This window comes from Thunnus thynnus, chromosome 12, assembly GCF_963924715.1.
Source record: "Thunnus thynnus chromosome 12, fThuThy2.1, whole genome shotgun sequence".
Taxonomy (NCBI): domain Eukaryota; kingdom Metazoa; phylum Chordata; class Actinopteri; order Scombriformes; family Scombridae; genus Thunnus; species Thunnus thynnus.
Genome location: NC_089528.1, coordinates 33,463,200 through 33,479,991, shown reverse-complemented (window position 1 = coordinate 33,479,991; position 16,792 = coordinate 33,463,200). Strand labels below are relative to the sequence as shown.

General features: G+C 39.9%; 1 protein-coding gene across 2 annotated transcripts in view; it reads left to right on the top strand.

Moving 5' to 3' along the window:
* The first annotated feature begins 4,484 nt into the window (after positions 1 to 4,484).
* The window catches only part of pex5lb (peroxisomal biogenesis factor 5-like b), a 57,100-nt gene continuing 44,792 nt past the window's right edge, over positions 4,485 to 16,792 (top strand). For both annotated transcript variants that reach the window (XM_067606987.1, XM_067606986.1), the window contains exon 1: positions 4,485 to 5,212. In XM_067606987.1, the coding sequence (XP_067463088.1) occupies positions 5,198 to 5,212 (15 nt within the window). In that variant the 5' untranslated portion in view covers positions 4,485 to 5,197. The remainder of the gene's footprint in view (positions 5,213 to 16,792) is intronic.

The window sequence follows — 16,792 nt, the reverse complement described above, 5'->3', positions numbered from 1 at the left end:
TAACTCTGGTATGCATGCCTCTGATTTACTGTAGCATTACACACTATTAGAAAAGGGCAGCATGTAAGTAAAGTGAGCGGTCTACAGTCTGCATTACATTTTCATTATTGTTCAATCAGCATTGACTTTCCCATCGCCAAAGTGTAACTTAATTTTTTTACTAAAACAATTGCTTACATAGTGTGGCATTTTAGACAAATTACTACAGAAATACACTGCAATAAGAAAAAAACATCAACATACAAATATTTGGACAGTACACAATAACAATAATATGAACATTAACACAACATTAAGATTGATATATATTAATTATATATACACACAGTATATCCAGTGCATGTATTTGTGTGTGTGATGTTCATAGGCCACACACAGGGAGCGATAACCCAACAGTAGAGCAGAAGTCATCACAACAGGTATAAAGACATTGTCAGTATCATCTGTAACACCACAACAAAATGACAAAACTACAACCAGCTAGGAAAATTAGTTTATTGGCTTTTCTGTATAGTTGTGATAATGTAGGCAATAGCTTGTATTTTTTTCAGAATTAATGCTCAAGCAGATACTGAAAGTTTGTATACTTTTATTTTTTAACACTACTTTTATAACGTGCAGAGCCAAAGAACCAAACAGTTTCACAGTTTTATTAGTTTCAGTTTTATTTATATAGCACCAAATCACAATAGAAGTTATCTCAGGGCACTTTTCATATAGAACTGGCTGATGTGGTTTGTCCAAGTGGTGTTGCCATACCTAGCTGTCCAACCAATTATATTAGGGAATACAATGGTGACTGGGTCCGCCCAATTATTGCCAAAAAGAAAAACCACTTGTGAGCGAGCAAGTGGAAGTCTTGTGAGCAGAAGAGTAATGATAGTAGTTGTGTGCTCAGGGATAACAGTCACACGCTCCTTCGGATTCTGCACATGCTCAAAGCCTTATGTGAGCAGAGATATTCTGCACCAGTGCTGTGAAAGCGCTTGCAAAAACAATATGGTAAAATGGTAAATGGACTGCACTTATAAGGCGCCTTCCTAGTTTTCCAACCACTCAAAGCACTTTTTACACTACAAGCCACATTCACACACTCACACACCGATGGCGGCAAGCTACCACGCAGGGTGCTGGCACAGCCATCGGGAGCAATTACGGGTTCAGTATCTTGCCCAAGGACGCCCCCTAGACCTCCATGTTAAAATGCCCAACTTTACAGCAGAAATAAACGTGTTTACAGCCTGGTACAAAGAACAGTTTTGGTCTCTGTAGCTAATTTCCCCGTTCATGACAACTGTACGTGGGGTGAATTTTTATGTAACTCACCCGTTTGAATTTTATTACTGCTTAAAGTTATGCATAATTAAAGGCAAGGCTGCTTTGAGTGACATGCACGGCTGTTTGAGTTGCGTGCATGGTTCCTCTACATCCGTATGCGTTTGTGCTCAAGGATTTTGGCACTATAATGCTGTCATAGATTATTCCCTCTAAACTCATTGCAAAAAATGTTTTCTTTCCTCTCCCATTAATCATCTCACAACCATAGACTGTATAAAAATAATGGACGTAGCCACCATGACATCATGTATTGGTTTGTGGACTCCCATTCTGAAGCCTCAAGTTTGCATTTTGACTGTCGCCATCTTGGATTTTTAGAGCCACAAGTGACCGTATTTGGATGAGAAGGGGAGCTGACCCTAATGCTAGCTGCTAGCTTGGTTAGCGCAGTGCATTTACACTCTATGGTTAACTGTGATAATGCGAATGCTAATTTTTGCTAGCGAAAAAACAGGCTTAAAACCATTCAAACAAAATGTATTTGTCAGAAAAACTCAACATTTGACTCCTCAGAGGGTCTGTTAGTGCAACCAAACACTGAACAAGACTTTTTTAGGCGACGGCTACGGCTATACTCTGTGAATCTGGGGTTACGCCATCTGGGGTTACAGTACCTAACCAACGTTGTCGCCATGGTAGCGACTTGCCTGTGACGGCACCCAACTGTCAGTCAAAGTGGCCTTGCCTTTAATTATGCATAACTTTAAGCTTTATAATAAAATTCAAACGGGTGAGTTATATAAAAATAACTCACCCCCCCGTACAGTTGTCATGTAGCTATAGAGACCAAAACGGTTTTCTGTACCAGGCTGTAAACATGTTTATTTAACATGGGGGTTTATGGGGATTGACTCGCTTCTGGAGCCTTAAGTGGTCATTTGAGGAACTGCAGTTTTTGGCACTTCTGCGTTGGCTTTATTTTTCAGCCCTTCTGCTTGCACATGACCCCTCAGATTTATCTGGTGACCCTTGTAAATTTTGACCAGACGATGGCATTCGATGAGAAGTCAGAGCATCACCGAAGTTTGACAGATTTGTCCTCTGGGGATCTTGAATGTCTGCACAGAATTTTATGACAATCTATGGAATAGTTGTTGAGATATTTCCGTCTGAACCAAAGTGGATTGACTAACATGGCTACAAAAACAGCAGAAGTGACAGAAGTTGTGAAATCCAACCGAAATAAAGTTATTCAATTTTGCAGTCATAAATCTGTCAAAGTGATTTTAATTTTTCAATATTCTTATATTATTGGAAAGAACAAAAAAGCTGCTTGCAGACATTAACAGCAGAGAAATTTCTAAATATGTGAAAAAGTTAATCACACTTGTACTTTCCATGTATGAGGGGTTTTTGTTGGAAAACTGTAAACTTATTTGTATGTTAGCAAAACCAAAAAATAAAAATCAGCACAACCAACATCTAAACTACCTGCTGTGACGTGTGCTGGTAGGTTTTTAAGCTGTTCAGTGTTCAGAAAGAAACCAAAACATCAAATAAATACATGTACAGACTGTCATTAAAACAAAAAAATAAAAAAATATGAATGTCTACGGAAAATGCATAAAAGATTTGGCAAAAAATGCACAATTATATAATTATATTAATGTAATTTTGTGTTTAGCACAGGACATGTCATTTACACAGATCTGAATACTTAAGCAGGAAAATATATTTAATATTTAGTTGAAAGTTTAAAGTAAAAATATTAATTGCCCAAAGGAAATATAGTATATTCACACACACACACACTGCTTTTGTAGAAAGAAGGAAGTATTTTAGCAATATTTTAGTGAAAATATGAAAACTTTTGTCAGTTTGAAATCAATATTTAACCTGCAGGTTTCATTTACATCGCCTCAGGTGTTTCTCATGTGTTTCATGCATCAAGCACAGAGATTAAAAAAAAGAACCAGAAGTGACATAACTTTGATTCTTATTTAAAGACACACTGTATGGGTGGAACAAATGTAATCATTGTGTTTCAGTGTATTACCACTAAAACAATGAGGGAAATTGTTGTGTATAAACACTCTGTTGGTTCTCTCATTTAAACAGATTTCTTAATAATCAGAAGCAGGTTTATATGTGTCATCCAGCTGCTAGCTGCTGCTATGAGCTGCTGCTGCTCCAGTTTTAAAATCTTTTAGGGCCCCCTACAGGTGAAATTGTACCAAATGCTACACACTTGTTCAGCATCCCAATCTGTAAAACTTTGCTGAATTTGGTTAGCATGGAAAACTACATTAAAGAGATATGGCAGTTAATAAGCAGTATATTGGTGTTTTACTAAGGTGGGGCTATTGGTGCCATAATTTAATATGTTGTGCAGATTCTCATGAAGAACTTGTGTACCAAGTTTAATTTGATTAAAGACGAAGTAATTACAGAAATATCATGTTATAATGTTACTTTAGCGCTCCCTCTGGGTACAGTTGTATCAAATGTTACAGACTTGTGCAGTGTGACTGATGCACAACATCCCAAATTTGCTTGCAGTCAGATTCAGTATTGAGGAGTTACGGCCTGTTGAGGGCATCAGGCTGCACCTTCAGAAGTTTGGAAACAAATTTCAGACAAACTTTAAGTGATGTTTTTCCAGCGTTGCCTATATCCGTCCAATCAGCATCAGCCAAGGAACACACTGGGCAAATATTGTTTTGCCAACCCAATGGTTTTTTGAGATATTACTATTAGCTAAAAAGTAAAGCACGTATTAATTGACCACATGGTGGCGCTATCGGCCCCATGTTTTAATATGATAAGACGCCTGTCCATGAAGCATGAATACTTTAAAACATTCCTCCCATTGACTTTCCATCATAGTACATTAAAAAAGTATAAAACATTTTAAAAAACTGAATGGCAGCAGTAGCCTATCTCCCTGAAAAGGCTCAACATTTCGATAATTGATGGTTTCTGTATCTGAAAGTATGCTGAAGTAGTAAAACATACAGAATAATAATAATAAAGAGCGAAGATAACAATAGTGTGAGAGCTGCAACTATAAAACTTCCACAAATGTCTTTTAGATTGAATTTCACTGTTTTGTTTTCTGGCGAACGTTTTAACAACGGAAGTCACCGTGTGTGTGGCTCGGGAGGGCTCGGGTAGTTGACCTCGGAGTAGCTCGGCACAGATCGGCTGTGCTCGGTTTGTTTTCATCCCGCCCATCACCGGAACGGAGCGAGATGCGAAAATCCCGCGGCTTCTGGGTGCTTCGGCGTCGGACAGACTGGACAGAGAGGACCGGGCAACAGAGCTAGAGAGGACCGGGAGACAGAGCTAGAGAGGACCGGGAGACAGACCTAGAGAGGACCGGGAGACAGAGCCAGTGCGGACCGGGAGACAGAGCTAGAGAGGACCGGGAGACAGAGCTAAAGAGGACCGGGAGACAGAGCGAGAGAGGACCGGAAGACAGAGCCAGTGTGGACCGGGAGACAGAGCTAAAGAGGACCGGAAGACAGAGCTAGAGAGGACCGGGAGACAGAGCGAGAGAGGACCGGAAGACAGAGCTAAAGAGGACCGGGAGACAGAGCGAGAGAGGACCGGGAGACAGAGCGAGAGAGGACCGGGAGACAGAGCTAGAGAGGACCGGGAGACAGAGCGAGAGAGGACCAGGAGACAGAGCTAGAGAGGACCGGGAGACAGAGCGAGAGAGGACCGGGAGACAGAGCCAGTGCGGACCGGGAGGAGGAGCGGACCCCGAGTATCGGCGTCGTTTTGCGGAGGCTGCAGAGGTGAAAGGCACCGCGCGGTTCGGCGCAGCGGAGCCGGTTAGGGGTGGACTCCTGGCGGCTGAAGCTCCAGGCTTCGTCCCGCTGATCCGAGAGCTGCTGGAACCGTCTGACCCGGAGACATGTACCAGGTCCAGGTGAGCTCTTACCCCCGCAGCCTCCATTTAACGGACACATTAACGGGACTTACACAAATACTGATTTTAACCGTCGTTTTTAGAGTAAAAAATTCATTTATGTAACGTAAAGAATGAGATAAAGACGGTTCAACATCTGGACGGTTAAACTGAATTCTGTTGCTCGGAGAATAGTCCTCAGAGTATTTATAGTAAATATTTAAAGATGTTTACTTGATGAATCATTTAAACATTAATTATTGTCTTGAACTTCTGCTTCATGTGATGAATCTACAAACCACTTCAACAGTAAATACAATTACAATTAGTATTTCTTTGATGTTACAACTAATGATTATTTTCATTGCTGATTAAGCTATTAATTATTTTCACTGCAGTTTTGCTTTGTGATACTTTTTAAGTTTTCTGCTTCGATGTTCCTGGTTTCTAATATTTGTTACTGTCAGATAGTGCTGCAACAAAATAATAGTATTTATTAATCTGACAATGATTTATTCTATGATCAATTCATTGTTTTGGTTTATAAAATGCACATCATGATTTCCTAGAAGCTTGTTGTATCGACCATCAGTCTAAAACCCGTATTTAGTTTATAATCACAAAAAAAAAGAAAACCAGTAAATATTCACATTTTACAAGCTGAAATCAGTGAGTTTTCAGCACTTTTACTTCAAAATTAACTACAAAACTAACCGATTATGCAGTAAGATACTTTGAATGTTTTGCTTTATAAAACGTCAGAAAGTAGTGAAACTCAAATGTCTTATTTTGTCCAAAGACATGAAGTTTATAAAAGAACGAGAAACAACTTACAGCTTAATCGATGATCGGAATAGTTGCTGATTACTTTAGACTTGACAGTACTGATATTTTATAAATTAATCTCTTGTGTTATTAAAATGTTTCCGTAGCTTCCCTACAGGAAGCTGAGCTGAGATTTATAACCTTCAGTATAAAACGAGCTGCAGGTTCTTGTTCTTTGAGGATCATAAAGCTGCCGCGCTGAACGCAGATTTACGCTTCAATTATTCGGCTGTAAAATGAAGCTTTGTTACAACTGCTCAACACAGTCAGGAAAGAGGAAGTAAATAAGTTAAAAAAAGGTAAAAACTACCATAAAATAATATAGTAATAATAATAATAAATACACAATAAGTAAATAGAAAAATGTACAAATACAAATGCGTAAAAAGTAACTTGTGAGGTAGAATCACAGAGATGAACTGAATGAACAGTGTAATGTGGGTCAGTAGTTTAACAGCAGAGGACTGATGGAGATGTGCAGAAAGAAGTGATTTATTATATTAATTGAATTTAAAAGTAAGTTAGCAGTAGTAGATTGTAGAAGTTTTAAAAAGTATGGTATCGTTATCAGTTAACATTAAACTTAGTGAAATATTGCGACAATAATCCGACTCAATGTGAGTCCTTGTCTAAGGGCGAGGACCCTACTGTTTTTTGTGCTTGTTTGTTTGTTTCTTTCTTTCTTTCTTATTACGCCCCTTAAACCTTAAATTTGACCAAATTTGGCACACACATCAGGTCTGGTGAAAATTTTGATAAAATGGAAAAATTAACCCCTAAAGTGCCAAAATATGCTCTCTAGTGCCATCTATGTAACTAAAATGGCCGCCACGGCCTGTAGGAATGTTTTAGAAAGATCAAACCAAAACTCAATTATTCGTCTCATCAAGACCTACAAATCATATGCTGACACTCCTGACCTAAATCCAACAGGAAGTCAGCAATCTCAATTTCAAAATAAGACTTTGACCCAATTTTGGACCGTGAAAAAACGCTGTCCCCTCCGAGGGTGTTAATGGTATCTGCTTCAAACTTTAATACATGACTTATGACACTGTGCTGAAAAAAAGTTAAAAACTTTGTAATAACTCGAACGGTTTGGATTTAATAAGCCCTGAAAGTTGCAGTGCCACATCACCCTTACAATGTAAACCAATGGGGAGGCAATCTATGGGCATGAACTTTGTGTCAAACAGAGGCTTCTGATGTCTAAACTATAAGTCTGACCACTTTCAAACCTGTATCAATGGATTCGCCACGAAATTTCCTACTAAAAAATGATTTTTAATGTAAGATTTGGCCAAAGTCATGAGATTTATGAGGAGATTTCACAAGAAGCGTACCCTAAAATCCTCCTCTCCAACTGCTCCTGGTGATGTCACTCCCTCAGTGCTGTGAAACATTCCGCAATACACACTCATTATAAAATCACAGGAGGAGCAAGAAAAGACTTTAAAACTCACACTCTAATATCTCAAAAACAATAAAAGATGTGTGCAGTTACTTATTGTCTCTACACACCTGACAGTACACATGTCAATCAAACTTTCAAAATAAAAGCACACCACACTTGTAAGAAATATCCCTCATTTTTAAAAAGCAAAACAATCTGATCCCGACGGGCCAGAGGTGCGAGGTCCCGACCAACGCTGCTTGCAGCTTTAATTATTATTATGTTTCCTCAAACATACTCTCAGACACCACTTTATTAGATACACCTGCATTAGCTGTAACTGGATGTATCGAACATTTCTGTACTAAAGCGACAATCTAATTCTGTGTTTACTCTCAGTCAGACAAACGCTGCTCTCTACAACGCATGAATCATGAACCACAGGCTGCGGTCGAAACTTAAAACCCTTTTAAAGATAAAACCCGGGACCAGAACCAGTTTGTTGTTTGCTGTCTCAGAACCAGACGATGCTGCGTAGAAACCAAAACCTCCTAATCACAGCTGTTCAAACAGGCGCCAGGCGTCTCACCTGCTGTCAATATTAACTTTAATTAAAGGTGCTGGTAGATATTAGATGGATGTTCAGGTAACCAGGGAGTCAGTCTCCCTTCTTTTATTCTCGTGTGTGTGGACATAAAACATTTCAGTAACAGTTATTTAACCATGACCACCATCTTTCACTCAACTAACCAACTGGATTTAATTCAACAACCACAACTAGTTTCTAAAAAAGGAACTTTGGACTTAAGTGAAAGATAAAAGTAAATATTCTCCTCTTTTATTCCTACACGTAAACTAATAATCCTTTTTCTAATCATTTTTCTTTTGATATGAATCTCCTGACATTTGTTTTTCAGATCCGTTGTTTCCATGAAACGTTTGGTTTGTAAGACGTCTGAAAATCATTAAAAATACTCATCACAGTTTCTCAGAACCTCAGGTGACGTCTTCAGATATGGTTTTGTCTGAGCAGCAGTCCAAAGATATTTGATTTATACTGATAGAAAACAGAAATGCAGGAAATGTTCACACTAGAGGAACTAGAATTAGACAATGTTTGGTATTTTTGCTTAAAAAATGAGTAATTGATTCAGTTTCTGTTGATCGACTGATAGATTAATTGGTTCAGCTCTAATTTTGATCAGTATTCTATCATTTCCTCCCTATTTATATCTTGAGGATCCTTTTTATTGATTCATGTGTTATTTGCTACTGAAAATATTCAAGATTTCACAATAATAGACTCAATTACTTTATTTTTTATCTTAATTATGGGCGTATCATCATTAAACAACATGATTATAACATGAACTGCAGTGTATTGATGAGTAACACAAACACACACATAAAGAAGATAAAACACAAAAAGAAAATAAGCAGAAAAATAACAATTTTTAAGTGTATTTATCAAATTCAGTTGTGTAGTTTATCCAGTGGAGTGTTTGAGATGTTCTGGTTATTTTGTCCAGAGAGTAAAATCCAGCTGATTGAACGTCTGAGGCAAAACAACAAGAAGGAAAGAAATGAGAGACTTTGATCTGCTGCAACAAAGTGCAGATAAAACAGACAGAAAATGAGACTTTGATGTGATGGTGAAGACAACATCCTGCACGCAGGCCCGACTCTTTTACTCCTGGTTCTCAGATTTCTTCATCATTATTATTACTATATAAACTATTTTTAGTTACAAAAAACAAAAAAAAATAGACCAGAAATCGCCTTAATTATTTTATAATAACAATTATTTTCATTATTATAATAATCAGTTGATTGTTAATGGTTTGGTCGTTTTGTCTATAAAAGGTGAAGTCTTCATATATCTTTTTGTTGTCTGATCAACAGTCCAAAAATATTCAGTTGTATGATGACGTGATCATTACATCATCATTTTCTACAAACACTTTTTATTTCTGACGGACAAACGTGGTACAAACCGGTTCTGATGGAGTTTGACAGTCAGACGTGAAGCCAGTAACAGGCCCACCCAGCCAAGTTTCATCAAAATACATTTTGTAACAATAAACATAAGAATATATAAGCAAATAAATAAATATAAACTTGAATTATTGTTAAAACAGAGCTGGTTGAAACAAGTTGTAGCAAGTCTCTGGACTCTGATTGGTCGCTCTGTGTGGAGGTGGTATAGATGGTTTGAGGATGCAGTTTTCTGTAAAATGTGCAGACTTGTTTATTTGTGAGCTGAAGCAGCGACGGCTGCAATGAAGGAACCAGGGATGTTTTACATGTGTGATTTTTACCTTCTTGCTGTCTGGCTTTATGTTTAGTTGGTGCAATAAAATGGTAAATTAACAGCGGTGTGCTGTAGAGCCGATGCACAGCTGGTCTTGTCAGTGCAGATATTCTGTATTTTAGACTGGACAGAATATAAAAGACGCTTTGTGTCTGTACTGTTGTGTTCAACCTTTATAGATTGATGCTCTGTTGGGCGGTGCTTTGCTGTTGTTGCCTTTGTGGTGCAGTAACGTGGTCGCTGGTTTTACAGTTTGTCTATGTTTGTTCTTTTTTCTTCTTCTAATTTTTCGTAAGTCAGTTTTTCTGGGAAAAGATGGCCGCCCAAAATACAGTTTCTGCCTACGCCACTGCAGAGAGTCATCTCTAACCATCGATCGTCTTTATTTTGATGATTCAGTCTCATAAACCTTCTGAACAATATGCTTTATAAAAAGCAACTTGGTGTCTTCATGACTTTACAGCCTCACATTAGTTTGCACAAATCTTATAAAGTTTGACACAGAGGTTTACAGAGTTTACATTGTGGAAAAGAAGAGATACCCTGATACTCGTCACACACATCAGTGATGGTAAAGACCGTGTGGAGACGATCAGGCCTCGATGCTGTGCTCAGATCAAACACCTGAAAGTAAAGTGTCTCCAAACGCCTCACAGCGTGTCACTTCCTCTCGTTAAGTATGGTGAACGAGGACGTCTGCCTCCCTCTGAAGAGGGGGGTTTAACATTTTGTTGGATTTCTGATGAGTGTGGCGCTCGGCAGGCGAAAGGGCATGTCTGACCTTGGTGACAGAATAAATGTGAGGGACGAAAGGATCAAACAGCTTTTCTGAAGAGGCTGGATGCTTCAGAGAGCAGCTCCCCGTGGCTCTAATTACTGACTGAAGGGCTGACAGAGATTTATTCTGTTGCTGCAGGAGTTATTCATCTCATCGGGTTGATATGATGCTCTCAATCGAAACTCATCATCAGGACTGAATATTTATCCTTCATATACAGTATATTTAACTCCAGCAGTAACGCCACTGAGCCGCTGAGGGAGTAGAACCATCAACCAGAGCAGGACCAGTGCCTTGCCCTACACCTCTGAGACCAACAAAGGCATCATCTACACTCTCTAAACAAACCTCCATACTGTTGATTGGGCAACTGGGTTTCTATTCCAGGACATTTTAGAGTATTACAGTTTCATTTAGCAGACGCCTTTATCCAAAGCTACGTACATCAGAGAGTTAATACAGGATTTAGTCAGGAGAGGACAACAGGCAGTGCACAGAAGAGGAATGTTGTTTCCATCAGTTCATCAGGAGCAGAGGTGTTCTCAAAAGAGATGGGTCAATAGCTTTTTCTTGAAGATTGAGAGGGACTCTACAGATCGAACAGAGTTTGGTAACTCGTTCCACCACTGGGCAACTACAGAGGAGAAGAGTCTAGCTGGTGACTCAGGGTCCTGTTGTGGCACCAGGAACCTTTCATTAGCAGAGTGTAGTGAGCGGGAGGGAGTGTAGACCTGAACGGGGGAGTTCAGGTAGGCAGGAGCCGTTTTGGTTGCTGTTTTATAAGCGAGTGTCAGGGTTTCGAATTTGATGCAGGCAGCAACTGGGAGCCAGTGGAGGGATATGAACAGCGGGGTGACGTGCTGTTTTGGGCTGGTTGAAGACCAGCTGTGTCGCCACATTCTGGATCATCTGCAGAGGTTTAAGTGTACATGCGGGGAGGCCTGCCAGTAAGGAGCTGCAGTAGTCAATGTGTGATATTATGAGAGCCTGAACCAGGAGTTGTGCTGCAGGCTCAGACAGGTAGAGTCTGATCTTCCTGATGTTGTACAGGACAAATCAACACGATTGAGTGATTGAACCACGTGAACCTTAAAGGTTAGTTTGTCATCAATCATGACACCCAAGTTTTGGGCAGACTTTGTGGGCATGAGTTGGGTTGATTCCAGCTGGATGCTGATGTTTTGTTGTATGTGTGACTGGCTGGATGACAAGGAACTCGGTCTTAGAGAAGTTAAGTTGAAGGTGGCGCTCTTTCATCCATGCTGATATATCTATAAGGCATGATGAGATCTGAGCCAAGACTTTGTGGTCTTCTGGCAGGAACGACAGGAAGAGCTGGATGTCATCAGCATAGCAATGGTATGAGAAACCATGGGAGTGGATGATTGCACCAAGTGTATAATGAATAAAGAAGGGGACCAAGCACTGACCCTTGAGGAACCCCTGTGGATAAGCTGTGCAGTTTGGACACTTCACCCCTCCAAGATACTCTAAAATATCTCCCTGACAGGTAGGACATGAACCAGCGGAGGGAGGATCCTGAGCTCAGTGATTGTGGAGAGGAGGAGTTGGTGGTTGACTGTATCAAAGGCAGCTGACAGGTCCAGCAGCAGTAGAGCTGAGGACTGACCGGCAGCTCTAGCTGAGCGCAGTGAATCTATAACTGGCAGTTGTACAGTCTCGGTAGAGTGACCCTGCTTAATGCCAGACTGATTTGGGTCGTACAGGTTGTTGGCAGAGAGGAATTCAGAGACTTGGTTAAAGACTGTGCGCTCAAGTATTTTTGACAGGAAGTATTTTTTTTATTGTGATTGACTGCTGTGGTCATGAGAACTTGCTGTAAACTCTTCAGTCACAGCGGATTACATCAAGGACTTGAACATTTATATCAAATGTTTAAAGTTAAATGTGGTGGAAAAGCTTCTGCAGCTGCAGGGAAAACTATACCCCCAAAACAAAGAGTTATTTAAGAAGCATTAGCAAGAAAAAAGGTGTGATTGTCCGTGTGTTGGAGCTCTTAACGCCTCCTGAACAATAAGACTCATAAAATAGTTTCAGGTAAACAGCAGGAAGCTGCTGTCGTGTCCAGGTGAGCAGCTTTGACCTGTAGTAACCTCTGACAGTAGACGCTAGTTGGTCTGTTTCTGTTCTCAGTTATTTACGCTCAACGCTACAGCAGACGCACGTCACGCTCTGTTACATAATCAAGCAGTTAAAGTTTGATGAAGTGTTCAGGCCTGCAGCAAAATACCTCTTTTTGTTTCATGAAGCAGCTCTGAGTGACTGCAGGAGAGAATCTGATTATTTCCACCACGACTAGAGGTGGAAGAAATATTCAGATCCTTTACTGCAGTAAAAGCACCAGTACAGTAAAGTAAAAATACTCCATTACAAGTAAAAGTCCTGCATGAAAAATCCTCCTGCAGTAGAAGTACATAAGTATTATGAGCTTGATGTAGTTAAAGTATTGCAGTAAAAGTACATAAGTATTATGAGCTTGATGTAGTTAAAGTATTGCAGTAAAAGTACATAAGTATTATGAGCTTGATGTAGTTAAAGTATTGCAGTAAAAGTACATAAGTATTATGAGCTTGATGTAGTTAAAGTATTGCAGTAAAAGTAGTGGTTTGGTCCCTCTGACTGATATATTATTATATATGACATCATTAGATTATTAATAGTGAAGCATCAGTGTTAGAGCAGCATGTTACTGTTGTAGCTGCTGGAGGTGGAGCTAGTTTACACTACTTTATATACAGTTAGCTAGTTTAGTCCAGTGGTTCCTGATGGCTGTTCCATCGGTGTGTGAATGATTCGATGCTGCTGATGAGCAGGTTGGCTCTTTGCATGGCAGCCTGCCATCAGCATATGAATGTGACATGTAGCGTAAAGCACTTTGAGTGGTCAGAAGACTAGAGAGCTGCTATATAAATGCAGCCCATTTACCATTTATAGTCTATATTTCTATCCCTCCACTGTCTGAGCTGTCAGTGTGTAATGTGCTTTGCGTAACTTTACTATTCTGGTTCACTCTCAGCGTCTCATAGCGTCGTTTTCAGAGTAAAAAGCTGTAAAAAGCCGCTGAACACTACCTGCTCAGTTAGCTGTAGACTAGCTGGTGAACATAGTGGAGCATTTAGCAGCTAAAGAGCCAGATATTTCCCTCAGGAGTTGGTAGAGAGCAGAAACAGAGCTGAAAGAGAGAATATTGGACTCACATTCACCAGGTGGACAGAAACACGACTCCACATGAATGATAATGTTATAATTACTCAATTCAGGAGCCAAAATGCAGGACACAGACTCAGACAGAAGCAGTTTAGGAAAGAGTTTAATGCAAACTGCTTGGTTGATATCATCAGGGTTCTGCATCGTAAGCAGGTTAGAGATCAGGGTTTTCAGCTGTGGCAGACTGGAGTGTGAACGGCAGACTGGGATTGGCCTTGATGTTTGTTCCATGTGGCAGAGTCTTGATGGATGAGCCAGGGTTTTATGCTGCAGTGCACTGGTTGAAGAGTGGGAGAGGGAAACCAGTATGCCACGCCCAGCATACACACACACACACACAAACACAGAGAGACACAAACTGGGGACAAAACCACACACGAGGAGGGAAAACTGGGAGACCTGATCCACTCATAACAGGTGATGTTGCTCCGTAACTGCTGGATGTGGAAATAAACAAGTGGATAAAACATATTAGTGCAGGTTTAAAGTTGAACAAATCACATCAAAGCCATTCCTTCATTTCCTCCTGAAAAGGTCTAATTACTTTTCAATTAAGGAGAAAATTCAGGGACGGTTTTGAGTCCTTTAATAGATTTTTACCCCCTAAAACCCTTCAGTCTGCTCAGTAGACTGATGATCAGACATACAACACACACACACACACACACACACACACACACACACACACACACACACACACACACACACACACACACACACTCTGCTGTGGGACTCTCTGTGGTTTTCAGTCCATTAAGTGCAGCCGTGTGCAGTTGTTGTTCCACCATGTTCTGCAGGAGACAATGTTGGTTTCAGCGTCACAAGGTCACCTCTGATGTTCTCATAAATCCACTGAAATGACTTCACACACACACACATACACACACACACACACACACACACACACACACACACACACACACACACACACACACACACACACACACACACACAAACCATTTACACTGAAACACCTCCCGTGTCTCAGTGTTAGGTATCTAAAGAGTCGAGTGTGAAGCATCCAGGAAGCATTCGAGACATTAACATCAAATGATTCGGTTGCTTGTTGTAACTACATCAGTAAGACGTTTAGACGGTCCCTGTGATCATGTGATCATACCTTTTATTTATAAAGCACTTTTATAAACAGAGTGCTTAAAGAGTTCATATTCTGCTTTTTATGATTTTCTGTTATTTATTTCCTGTTCTGATGTTGGATTTTAAACAGGGTCAGAGTTCAGAAACTTTAGGTGAACATATGTAGAAATGCTGCCTGCAAGTCAAGAGTCGGGGCTTCAACCTGCTCTAAACGCTTCGTTTGCGACGGTTTTACAACCTTGCTGACGAGCTGACGTTGGTGGTTGCTAAGGTGGTTGCTAAGGTGGTTGCTAAGGTGTTTCCATGTGTTGTTCAGCTCCAACATGTACGGATGGATTTGAGAAGTTGACATTTGGAGTAAAGAAGGAGAAAAAGAAGAAGAATCCTGCTACTATAGTTTGTTTACGTAGCCTCCGGAGCCGGAGGAAGCTTCCTGAAAGCTGACCAATCAGAACAGAGTGGGCTCATCGGGAGGCGGGCCTTAAAGCTGCAGATTACAACTAACTAACTACCCCCCCCCCCCCCCCCCCCAGCAAAGTCTTAACATCAGTGGTAAAACACACACAGGGAGATGCAACAGTGGTCTGATCTGTTTCCCAGAGAACAGCAGCTGAAGTCAGACTGAAATAACTCTTCATATATCATCATCATCATCATCATATAGGAGGTGTAACGTGTTGTAGCTGTAAGAGCCACTGAAGCACATATTGATATTTGGTAAATTGTGTCTGTTGTAATCACATGCAATATAACTGAGAACAGCTCAGGTATATGTTGAAGAGGATTACAGCTGCTGTAGTCATGTATATACTCACTATTTTCCTGGTTCTCTTGGGTACTGAATGCAGGAATATATATTTTTGTTGTTTGTGACGGTGGATCTAGTTTTATTGTGCATGTGCAATAATAAAAAACCTGCTGCTGGGATGTGGAGAAATCTGCAGATAAATTCAGATGGAAAGTTTTTGAGCCTGTAAATCTTGTGTTATATGTGCACAACATGTAGCTGTGAGGTGGTTAATGTACCTGTGTGAGAATTCAACATCAAGTCAGTAATGGATCAGACTTTATGTGACTTGTGTTTTCCTGCCTCTGCTGGAGTCAAACTCAGATACTTTGATGAGGAGCTTCAGGAACTTATAGTAGCTTTGATCTGATCCCTGATTAGTTAAACATGATGATCAGACTGTTTCCATGTGATGTCACTTCATTCATTCAGTGTGACATCATGTTAGCTCGCTATCCAATCAGTCGACTTATATCAACATCTACAGCTGTTAACGTCTCATCCACACTGGACCATGTTTCTCTATGGATGAAATATGTTTCTACCTGCTCTCCTGGTTTGAATCAAATTGAAGATGTTTGAGATGTTTACATGAAACCTTCAACATGATTCTGACTGTTTACAGCTGCAGCTAATCATTATTTTCATTTTTGATTAATTGTTTGCTTAATAAAACATCAGAAAACAGTGAAAAATGTCACAATCACAATTTCCTGAAGCCCAGTGTAACATCAACAACAAGAAATACAGTTAAACATCTGATACATTTGAGAAGCTGAAACCATCAAATAATCAACATTGTTGCTTAAAAATGACTTAAATGATTATTCGGTCATCAAAATAATTAATAATCCAGGTTTACATGATCATCTACAGCTGATCTCCGCTGAAGGTGCGTTTGAATTTTATAAATGAATATTTAGCTTTAGAAGTTGAAGGTGAAATATTTTGTTCGTACATTCTCACTCTACAAACTCTGACTGAGTAAAGACAATAGTTCATTTACTAAACAATGTCTGTGAATCAGTCGCCTCAGTGTTTTCAGTTCTAAATGACGTGATAACATCCAGAGCTGTGACTGTCAGGATGTTTTCTTACTGCGGTGAAAAAGCAACATATAAATCAAAATAAATCCTCTGAACTGACATTCTCCTCCTCACATTGTGAATTCAAGTGTATTT